The sequence below is a fragment of the Squalius cephalus genome (assembly GCF_949319135.1).
Source record: "Squalius cephalus genome assembly, chromosome: 10".
In the NCBI taxonomy this organism is placed as follows: Eukaryota; Metazoa; Chordata; class Actinopteri; order Cypriniformes; family Leuciscidae; genus Squalius; species Squalius cephalus.
The window spans coordinates 32,240,304-32,252,584 of NC_137131.1; the positions used below are offsets into that span (position 1 = coordinate 32,240,304).

Sequence of the window (12,281 nt, forward strand, 5' to 3'; positions counted from 1 at the left end):
AGTATTTCAACTGCAATAGAAGTGAGTTAATTTGGACGCAATAACAGCAGTACTGAAAACTGCACTTACACTGCATATAAATAATCACCACTGCACTGCAGCACAGAAAACATACCTAAATTGTACTACAGTTATAAAGGAAAGGGTAACACTTTAGAATAACGGTCCTTCTTTAATGCAGGAAGTAATGCAGTCCAAATACGTAGTGCTACATTAACAATTCAGCTACTACTATTAACTAATATAGAAACAAGGTTAACTAATCCATAAGTAATAACAAATTTAGGACTGCAATAGTTTGGTAATCAATAATTACTGAATGAAATCAACCACATTAAGAACTATCAACGCATTCTCATCCTAGGGCGTCATATACTGACGCTTTTGACATTTCGTCTACATCGAACGCACATGGCACCCTTTAGCGTCAATATGACACGCACAGAGCTTTGTTCGGTTATGGGTAGGTTTAGGTCTGGGGTAGGGTTAGGGTTAGACCGCTAGGAGGCGCCTTCTGGCCCATATCTATCTGCGTCTCATATTGACGCTAAAGGGTGCCATGTGCGTTCGATGTAGACGAAATGTCAAAAGCGTCAGTATATGACGCCTTGGGATGAGAACGGGCTGCAACTATTGGCTAACTATGACAAATCATAAATACTGGCCAGTTGATTACTGAACACAACATTCTCATGTGTCTGAGACATGAATATTGTATTTTTTACTCTGAACATGGTCATAAAATGCATCCCTAATTACTCAGGTGTTACCTAGTCACTCTGCAGGAACTACTAGTGATCTGGACCATTATTTAATTTAGCGTTTTGGAGGCCTAAAAATGCACATTTTTAGAAAACTATACTGTTATCATTGCAGTGTAAATTACAAAAACATGAATTTGTGAAAATGTTTATGCATGTGCATGCATATTACGTGTTCAGTCTATATGTGCGTCCTGTATCTTTACAAATTGGCATCGCCAGCTACTGGCCTGGCATGCATAATATAGCGTTTTTAGTAGTTTTTGTGGATCTGCATGAACATGGATCGCTTTGACAATGTTGTCAGCTGTACACAAAAAACGCAAAGGAAGAACTTTTCAGCACATTGACATTATAAAAATCTGAAAATGCCTTTAGTGTGATTTACTGAGCCACAAGTTCCCAGATTAAACTCATAACTCATGACAATAATGTTACAAATGTTAGATTGAAAAATAATGATCAGTGTTGAACTTTTTGTTTTTCAGAGCTGGGTATGTGCCACAGAAATTTGTGCCATTCTTAATTCCAATAATAACACAGAATAAGTGATTACCAAGAAGTAAAAGATATGGATATTTCTGGAGGTGCTCCACGTGTTCTTGGTTACCCGCGCCCAGTTCTGGTGAAACGTGGAACAGATGCTGTGCTTAAATGTCAGATTGGTGGAGAACCCCAACCAGATGTGATCTGGGAGCGGAAAAATGAGCCTATTCTTCCTGGGGGTCGTTACCGTATTACCCAAGATGGCAAGGTGTACACCCTTTACATTTCTGGGGTGACAATGGAAGATTCTGGGCAGTATATTTGCCGAGCCACGAACAATATCGGGGAAACATATGCAGCTGCTACCCTTAAAGTGGAAGAAGAGCCTCAAGAGCTCCAGCAAACACAGCCACCTCCACCACCACAACAAAATGAAGTAAAAGTGATTCCACCAGAACAAGAAATCAAAATGATGATACAACAACAGGATGGGGTGGTACAGAAAGCAGACCCATTTCAAGACCACAAGCCTCGTTTTCTTATCAAACCTCTTTCTCTAAGAGTAGACCGAGGAGAAGATGCTGCCTTCTCCTGCAAACTGACAGGTGAGCCTTTGCCTCAGGTGGTTTGGGAGAAAGATGGTAAACAGTTGAATGAGATCTATGAGAGTGCCCACTACCATGTGGGCCAGCAAGATGGTGGCTGGTTCCAATTGAAGATTTTCAGAACAAGAGCCCCAGATGGAGGTGTCTACATGTGCAAAGCAGTCAACAAGCATGGAGAAGCGATGGCTGGGGCAGTCCTCTTGGTAGAGGCCATTCCAGAACAAAGAGAGGGAAGCATGACAAATGGCTACACCAATGGTCATTACTCACCACAGCTTTCAAGGGCCAAACACTCAAAAGAGCCTCACCTGAATGTGTCGAAAGCTAAGAAGTTCACTGTCACAGAAGGCAAACATGCCAAATTCCGTTGCTATGTCACAGGAAAGCCTAAACCAGAGATTGTATGGAAGAAAAATGGAGAGAATATTGTGCCAAGTCGAAGACATCTCATTTTTGAGGATAGAGAGGGATATTACACCCTAAAAGTACTGTACTGTAAGCAGCAGGATACGGGACTCTACATATGTGCTGCTTCAAATGCACTGGGAAACACACTGAGTGCAGTGCAACTGTCTGTTAAAGGTAACTCAAATTCCAATTATGCTAATTGTTATATAAATTGTACTTAACTAACAAAGCTAAAACAAGTTTTATGACCATTTGTCATTTTTTGTGAAACAAAGCAATGTAACAAAATACGCCATAATCAAAACTTCCTGCTTAAAGGATCTTACAACTAAAAATTTTTGGTAGCTACTGTCATATCACCATTAGCTCTCATTATGAGTTAATATGTTGCTGTAGACTCCCGACCACCAAAATTACAAAATAAAACAGTCTGATAACAGGAGCAGTGGTGTAGAGAGTAAGGCGTGTGGCGTTAGCTTTTGATGCGACCGACCCAGTTCGAATCTGTCCCTTTCTGAACTCATTCTTCTCCCTTTTCTTATCACATATTAGCTGTGAAACATTAACAAGTGTTTGATGGGTATTTAATAGTGAGTATAAAGTATTTAACTGGTATTTAATTGGCCAGAAATTGAAATTGAATGTGGTGTCTTCACATTGATTGGACAGGCTGGCACATCGACCGCAACGCGCTGTCACATTCTCACACCCAACTCGTCACATATTGACGCTTAGACAGGAGCCCTTGGAGCGCAGGGTACTCCATTGCTTTCAACAGTTTTGTCTTGTTTTGTCAATGTTTCCCTTATGTGTCAGATCAAGATGCATAATTCCTAGCATTTGTAAAAGTAGACATGATTTTATAAATATGTTTAGGCTACTTTTATATTTTGGAGCCACTAACCCCACTCCTACCCTAAACCTACTCACCTCACAAGTATTGATTGCAAAAACTGACCAAAAACAGAATAAAAGTATTGACTCATGTTGCACTCCAAATCTGAAACCATACGATATCTTTATGTGAAGAACAGAATGGATCTTAATATTTTAATCGCTGAAATGATCCCACCGCTCCAAACGCAGGCAGTCATGTTTCATTCAAAAGATACACCGTACTCTTTAGCATGACGCTATCGGTCACGAGACACACGAGAGCCAATGCCATTTTACACATAGGTATGTATACGTAGATCCCTCATTCAACCGCTCCAGACACGTAGGCGCGTCTTTTCTTCACACAAATCAATTGCTTGGCCTCGGAACACTTGGAATGTTTGTACTTTTCGAATAACTTCTGCCTGTAGTCGTATCTGCCTGTTATATCCTGTGTTTTATCATATAATTCACAAATGGGTAGGGGTGGGGTTGGGTTATGTGTTCAAACGTGTCTAAATAGCGTAAATAAAAAATAAAATAAATGTAAATAAAATTATGCTGACTGATTAAATTGAGAATCACACTCCAACATGTCATAATTACGGTGGTCCAGTAGTGCACAACACAACAAAATTTAAAAAGCAAACATAAGTTCACAACACAACGAAATGAATCCACAACACAACGAAATGAATCCACAACACAACGGAAAATGTACAACACAACGGAAATAAGCCACAACACAACAGAAAAAATCAGCTGTAGTAAGTCAGTCTACTACCAATACAATCAAGCTTTGGATTTGGAACATGTCTGTTTTTGAATGTTAAAAGTAATTTTAATTAATACAAATTATACGTTTTAACAACTTGAAAGAATTGGCGGACATTCCCTTAGGGATCATGCGCTGGTAACGCGTCAAAGCATTCTAGAGTATAAATATGCAGCTATAATGCACGTAAGTGATTTGAATTAATAAATGTCGATATACAATGGTTAGCTACATACTGTTAAAACTAATAGTGGTGTTGTTAAATTTTTTAGACTCAGTGGCATGGAAAACGCTCCGAGAGCCCTCTAGTGGTCGGGAGCATTTTCGTTGTGTTGCGGCTTTATTTCACTGTGTTGTACATTTTCCGTTGTGTTGTGGCTCATTTCCTTGTGTTGTACATTTTCTGTTGTGTTGTGGCTCATTTCCGTTGTGTTCAGGATTCATTTCGTTGTGTTGTGAACTTATATTTGCTATTTAAATTTCGTTGTGTTGTGCACTGCTGGGCCACCGTACATAATGGCAAAATTATAACCCAATATATAATTTCATCATGATGATAACATTTCCATGCCCAATGCGTCTGTGTATGACGCCAAAGGTTTCTCATTCAAAAAGTCACGCCAAAGGGTCCTAACCAAGCGTCAATATGTGATGAGTTGGGAGTGAGAACGTGTTGGTACAGCTCATTGGGCTATTTTTGAATGGCCATTGAACTAGTTTTGTTGCGCAGACCTGGCAACACAGATTACTTCTACCTATTCCTAAAGCCCTCCCCAGAGAATTTATGTATTTTTTTTTAATTTTTTTTTTTTTTTAATAAATATCACAAACACTGAATATGTTTTATTGCACACTGTTTAATAATATACTATACACTAAGGTGCAAATAGCATCTGCCACTATAACATCTAACAAATGTTTACTTAGCAAATAGCATCTAACTACTTAGCAGTGTTAATTACTAAGTAATCTAATTACTGTAATTTAATTACTTTTCCCTTGAAAAAGTAAAGTAAGTGATTACTCTTAATTTTTCTGTAATTTAATTACAGTTACTTCTGATGTAATTGCAATAAATACTGTTTATGGAGATTGATATGGGATTTAGAAAGTAATTAGTAATATAGTAATTATACTGTTGAAGATGTAATTAGTAGCTAATTACTTACCTTTTTAGAGTAACTTACCCAACACTGCTACTTAGTGCAAAAATGTTGTTTAAAAAGTGTACATATAACATTCTACAGTGCAAATAGCATCTGACATAATCTGCCTATGGCATATTATTAAGGCAGATATACCCAGTTTTGACCATTTGTGTGTGTGTGTGTGTGTGTGTGTGTGTGTGTGTGTGCGTGTGTGTGTGTTTATATTTTTATTACTTAATAAAACTTTGGTTGTAATGTGAACAAATTTCTTTTTCACTATCAGCATGATATAACAGTGTCTGTCTGACTTTTGTGGGTAACTATATTTAGTAATAAAGTCAGTAATAAAGCACTGATTAATGTATTCAATAACATTGTCCAGTAGTCAATGTGTGATGAAAGGTGAGAAAAGCCGCAGGGCTCAGTGCATTCCTGAGTGACAGCATCACTATTATTAACAATGCAATGGGGCATAGCTTACATTTTGTTTGGTGCAAGTAAGCCTGCAGGATTATGGTCTCTATTTGTGAGTGCATGACCACAACTTTGTTTTAACCACTGTTCTTGGCCTGCCACATCCCAATTACCATTTACCATTTATAGATAAGTATATGTTGTGTTAGGAACAATTTATGTTGTTTCACAGTGCAAGCTGAATGTCTGTAGCATCTGAAGTGTGATATGTTTTAGTCACTGGACAAATTTAAAAAATGAAAGCCTTTTTTATGGTATATCTCTCACATTAATAGGACCTGCAGTTCGATTTAAGCGAGCTCTGCAAGATGCAGAGGTCAAGGAGAGGGATGTTGCTGTTCTGGAATGTGAGGTTCCAGAAGAGTGCATTTCCACTGCATGGTACCTGGAGGATCAAAGGCTGCAGCCAGGAAATAAGTATTACATGGAACAGAAGGGCACGCGGAGAAGACTAACCATACAAAATGTTGGGGCAGATGATGATGGAGTTTATCTGTGTGAGATGCCTGATGGTGGAAAGACTATTGCAGAATTGGCAGTTAAAGGTACAGTACATAAAGATAAAGCCGTATTAGGGCTTTCATAGTGAAAATGTTAATGCATTCAGTTAATCAAGTTTAACACCAGCAATTTTCAAAATAGACAAAAGCAACAATAAAAACCGATAACAATATTTAGTGTTGCATGTCCAGCAGCAATTCATTTAAATTTCTTTTAAAATAAAATGAAAAATTATCATTACAAATAATTTTACGTATGTCTCATGAACATTGCAGTTTGATATGCAGTAAATATGAGATAGAAAGATCTGGCTAATTTCATTTACTTATTTTTCTGGTAGGTACAATTGTAAAGAAACTTCCACGGAGATTAGAAGTGATGGAAGGAGAGAATGCAGTATTCTTTGTGGAGGTGGAACAAGATGAGATGGAGATCTGCTGGTTTAAAGACGGACTGCAGTTGCGAGAAACACATCAAACCATTATCAAGTCTTTTGGCAAAACTCACATCCTGGTCTTTGTCAATACGTCATATCAAGACTCTGGCACGGTCACCTTTATGGCAGGCAGATCAACAACAAGTTCCAAACTCAGGGTCAAAAGTGAGAAAACACACACATGGCTTTGTGATGCACAAGAAGTTGCACAATTCAAAAGCTTTATATTATTGCATAATAAAAATGTATCTATTTCTACTAGATCTTTTTGAATATATATATATATATATATATATATATATATATATATATATATATATATATATATATATATATATATATATATATATATATATATATATATATATACAGTGTGGGCTTGATATTTAGAATGTGATATCTTTATTTTCATTCAGCTGCTCGACACTGCCCACCCATCTGCCCTGTGAGTGTCCAAATGAACACTGACAGTTTAAATGGTGCTGTCCTTTCCTGGTCACCATCGCCCAACTTGCAAAACTCCACTAAGTCAGTGTATGTGCTAGAACGACAAGAAGTAGGCTCTCAGGAATGGCAGCGATGCCTGACAACAGAGACAGGCACATCTGCTGAAATCCTGGGTGACAGTGTGCCATGTGAGGGTGATTACCGTTTCCGTATCTCCTGTGTTAATAAATATGGCAGAAGTGGACATGTGGAGTTCCCAAAAGTAGTACATCTGGGTAAGAATGAAAATTTCACAAACTTTCTGTAATTCCAATCTGTCACGAATTAGTTGCATTACAAACTACTAAGAAACCTAAATGAATAAGGTACTTATTGTAGTAAGGTAGAATAATACTACTTACCAAATAGACCCTTATGGAAACACAAAACTGATGCAGGAATAAAACAAGAAATGCAGGAATAAAATTTGCTGCGAAAAAAAAGAAAATGCAGATTATTCTATTCCCCTAAAACCTGCATAAATAAATAATACAGCTTATTATTTTAATTAACAATAAAAAGTAAAGTACTACTAAATAATACAGCTTTTTTTTAATTAACAATAAAAAAGTAAATTACTTCTCTATTTGGCACAGAATCAAAGTCTCTGCTGTTTTTAAGAAGTTAGTAAATGGAATTAGAGTTAATCAATTAATTAGTCAAATAACACTGGAGACTTCATTTAAAACCATAAAAGTATGTTACTCCTGACACATTAACTGTCAATGATTTAATTTTAACCGCTTACACTCCTCGACCATTTTTGGGGATTTCCGCCTGGATTTTCCTACCGAAATTGAAAAGCCTCCCATTTCCACATATTTTTTCCAAAATAGACAATTTTGGTGTCATTTTACAGGAAACCCTTTGCAGATTCATAAAACAGTGCTAAAAGTGATAAACATTTAAGTATATGTTGTCTGAGCTGTAATAAAGCCAAAAAAATATAGGCGCTTTTTGATTTTTTAATTTTAAATTCATTTTTGAAAGTGTGTAACTCAGGCCCTGTGGGGTCTAGCAACATGCAGACACTTATGGCTGTTTCCTCTAGATGCCAGCAAACACTGGAAAAAAGATTTTTTTCTCTACACTAAAAAATGAAAAAGATGTGCATATTAATCTGAAGGGAGGAATATTACCTTTTTTTTATGTAATATCCACCTACCCAAATCTAAACTCTGCTCATACCCATATACAGTGGAATATATGCAATATTCCAGTGTCATTTTACAGAAAACACTTTGAAATTATATAAAACACTGCTGAATGTTATAAATATTATAGTATATGGTGTCTGTGATATAATAAACAGAAAGAAAAAAATAGGCGCTTTATGATTTTTATCATTTTATTCTTTCAGAAGATACAAGACTTATCATTTTACAAATTATTTGCCTAAAATCTGTGGTCTATTACAATCTAGAACAGGATCCTCATCCTCCAGATTTATATAATTCATTATATTGGCATCAGATTTGTCACCTGTGTTGTGCATCACCTCAACATCACCGGCCAGCCTCCTGGAGATCTGATGCCAACTGTGCCAACTGTGCCCACTGTGCCAATCTTCAACAGAACATGAAACAAAGAAAAACACTATTTATACATAGTTTCTGCACTGTAATAATATCCATTTCACAATATCAAAATGTAGATTTACTGAAATGACCATTTTATTCCACTTATGCAAAGTTGTAAACTATTGCGCAATAATATTTTCCATATCCAAAACGTTTGACATTTATTTTCAAATAATAGTTTATCAGATTGGTTGCTGTGCTTTCACATTTCAAACTAACAATATTTTAATTAAAATATTTATATAAACATTGTAAATGCTGAAAAACCATGTACCATACGTACCCAAAAGCTCTGGAGAGTCTGTAGAGTGCGCATTCTCCAACTCCAAATCGTCCATTTAGAAACCAGTTGCACTTCCAAAGATCGCTTTTATCAATGCCATTGATGCTTTTATCTTTCTAGATGCAATTTTAAAAATCAAAACAGTTCATAAACTATAATAACACACGCAAACTCGCGGCTATCTTACTCAAAAGAGAGCTCGCGCTTACCCGGAAGTGATCAAGGAAGCGCATCCGATCCGACTCTGTTGAACTCGCGTCTTTTGTAATAAGTCCGTCACAGATATGCGACGCGAGATTAGTTCCGGTTAGATATATATACTAAAGGCTTGCCTTAGCAGTAGCTTTGTGAGTAAGGCTCGCGCCTGTACAGATGGCATGGAGATCCAGTGTCCTGCGCTCAGAGCGCGTCTTCTCTCAGTTCATTCGAAAAGGTTTTTCTTACCAAGGAAAGCTCACAGAAACGTGAAAATGGTCTCATTTGAAAGATTGCATCCTAAGCTAAAAGGTGATATAGATTATGTGGCTGTTTGTGGCTGACTGAAGCCGCCATCGGAGCAGGAATGTGATACTTTTATCTGTCATCTCTGTTTGATTTTATTTCACTGCGCGATTCTTTTGAAGATATTTCGGTCTATGATTGTCTCACAATGTAATAATCTACATCGTCAAATTCCTTAGAATGAGAGCTTTCTTGTGATATATGACTTGACTGTTTTGTGAAATATATAAAAAATAAATATTTGTAGAAATATTTCTTCGCAATCATAAAGCGGAATTTTTTGCCTGGGACCAATGCATATTTAAGCTAATATTTCATTCGACATGTATCATGAAAACGAAACTGATGGTATTCTTTGTAAAGCTTAGATTCTAAGCTTTAAAATGATACCATGAATTGTCTAATACCATATAAGGAAGTTTATTAAAAGAACGTACGAACATCATAACAAAGATTTTCGATCCCGGTACCGGGTCGGTGGAGTTTACTTAATTTACATGTATTTATTTAGCAGACACTTTTATCCAAAGTGACATACAAGCGAGGAACAAACAGTTGGTCATAAGAGCCCACAATATTCATAGTACAGAATGACAAAATAATAATAATTATTTTTAAATAAATAGGAGTCATAATAAATCGTCTTTGCTTATGGTTTTGGAGTTGTTTAGCGCTTGCAGAAGATATGTCTTCTGCTGTTTCTTGAAAGCTGTGATGTCTCAGAAGGGCAGCAATGTCTTAATAAAAACATAACAACATTTCAGAAATTATTATTATTATTATTATTAGTAGTAGTAGTAGTAGTATATTGTTTTTATGTTATAATAGATATGATAATGTGGATTAAAGTGTTAAGATAACGTGAAATAACTTTTTATATTTTATTGTCTGCAGTCCCAGGTCCAAAGATCAAAACCCCCATGAAGAATGCTGTGGTGACTGAGGGGGAGGATGCTGTGTTCTCCATTGAGCTCTCTGCTAACTTGATTGGCACATGGTTCCTGAATAGCCAGCAGCTGCAGGATAGTGGACGGTTCTCCATGACTCAGTCAAAGAACCAACACATCCTACGAATCCACCATGTGCCAAATGTGTATGATGGAGCTGAAATCACCTTTATTGCAACTGGCGTACGAGATTCAGCTGCCCTACAAATTAAAGGTCAGGTCTTACATGGGGATCGTGATTTTTTTTTTTTTTTTTTTAGGTTTCAGCCACCATAAATTACTTAATATGAGTATTCAGATGTTAACAGACATCATACCCATCATGAAGTTCTTAAGTTTGTTACAATTAAAGTTATAGTGAAACAGAAATAGTGACAGATCTTTTCTTCATATTGTGATGTACAGTATGAAACGGTTTATCAGAAAAGAAAAAAAAATTGGCGGGACTTGGTTCGTCCAAGGGGATTGGATAGAGGCAGATGTGAATGCAAGGCTGCAGTCGATTATAATAAAGGGGCGGGAATCACGGAGACAAAATGATTGGAGAAGTCTGGCATGCATCAAGGAAATCTGACATTTCACAGGAAAATCAATTTATCAAATTTAGATCAATCAGTCAATCAAGGAATCCTTCCCAATAAGAGCAATATGAATTTAGAAAAAAACTCTAAACTCTCATTTTCATTTCAAGCCAATTTTAAGTTTGTAAATTGCTCAGATAGAGGCACTCATCTTTCTAGCCAATATACTTAAGTGCATTCTTTTTAAGATTTATGACATTGACAGACTCACTTTCTCACAGAAAATACTTAATGTTGTATTTTGCAGTACCTGAGGTGAAATTCTTACCATTGTCAGAGATGGACACCAAGAAGAGCACTGAGGTGGGAAATCCCATTGTTCTGTACTGCGAGGTGTCCCACCCCACAGCCACTGTTCAATGGTTCAAAGATGGACAGGCTCTACATGTAGAGGAGGGTCTGAATATCCAATCAGATGGAAACATGAGGAGGATCGTTATTCAATCAGCAGAGTACTCTCATTCTGGAGTGTACACTTGCCAATCAAACAATGACATGCTCACATTTAATGTGAATGTTGAAGGTGAAAACATTACTATACTCAAGCACACAATATTTGTTTTCTTTTTTGACAATGGCAGTGGTCACATTCCTGGAACAACAGTAATTTAGGACATTTGAATTGTCTGCTGGACTATTGTAACATTAAACATAACAAGAAGGAATTCACCTAGACAGCATTGTTCACACTTTATTATAATTTTTGCTGTTTATTACACATGCTATCTAAATTGTTTAGTGCTAGATTCACTGATGGAAATATGCAAATCAGACAATGGTATAAACTCTTAAAATCAGTGCTAAATGCAATCTGGCTTAGGGCACTTGATTATACTGTGCATCTAGATATATGTCTGGTTATATAGTGCTCTTCCACATAATTTGATCATCATTTGAATTATTGAATGTATACACAAACATCCCTTTTAAATTTTCTGTGTGTGACTTTCTGCAAAATTAACAGCAATTGTTACTAAAAACCCTTCCTGATTATTCATTATTCAATGTTTGTCTTTTCTCCTTCCAATATATCAATAGATCTCAATCTCAATACAATAGATCTCATGTATGACTCTCTGTGGTCATTAAAAATCCCAGGATGTCCTTCGGAAAAAAAGAGTAGGGGTTTAACCCCGGGATCCTGGCCAAATTTGCCCATTAGCCCCTGTCCTCCTGATCATCCCCATACATACTGATTTGCTTCATCACTCTGTCTCCTCTCCACCAATAAGCTGGTGTGTGGTGAGCGTTCTGGCGCAATATGGCTGCCGTCGCATCATCCAGGTGGATGCTGCACATTGGTGGTGATTGAGGAGATTCCCCCCCTTCTATGTAAAGTGCTTTGAGTATATAAGTAATGAGTAAATAATAATAAGTAAGAGAGATCAGATGTTTAAATGTATGTGCGTGTCTTGAGTTCCCGTTTGCATGCG

General features: G+C 36.8%; 1 protein-coding gene across 1 annotated transcript in view; it reads left to right on the top strand.

The window, feature by feature from the left end:
• obsl1a (obscurin like cytoskeletal adaptor 1a) overlaps nt 1-12,281 on the top strand; it is a 44,852-nt gene that overhangs the window by 2,039 nt on the left and 30,532 nt on the right. Inside the window, exons 2-7 of the mRNA XM_079883279.1 lie at nt 1,250-2,434; nt 5,809-6,078; nt 6,375-6,635; nt 6,887-7,192; nt 10,215-10,481; nt 11,096-11,371. Of these exons, the coding sequence (XP_079739405.1) occupies nt 1,333-2,434; nt 5,809-6,078; nt 6,375-6,635; nt 6,887-7,192; nt 10,215-10,481; nt 11,096-11,371 (2,482 nt within the window). The 5' untranslated portion in view covers nt 1,250-1,332. The remainder of the gene's footprint in view (nt 1-1,249; nt 2,435-5,808; nt 6,079-6,374; nt 6,636-6,886; nt 7,193-10,214; nt 10,482-11,095; nt 11,372-12,281) is intronic.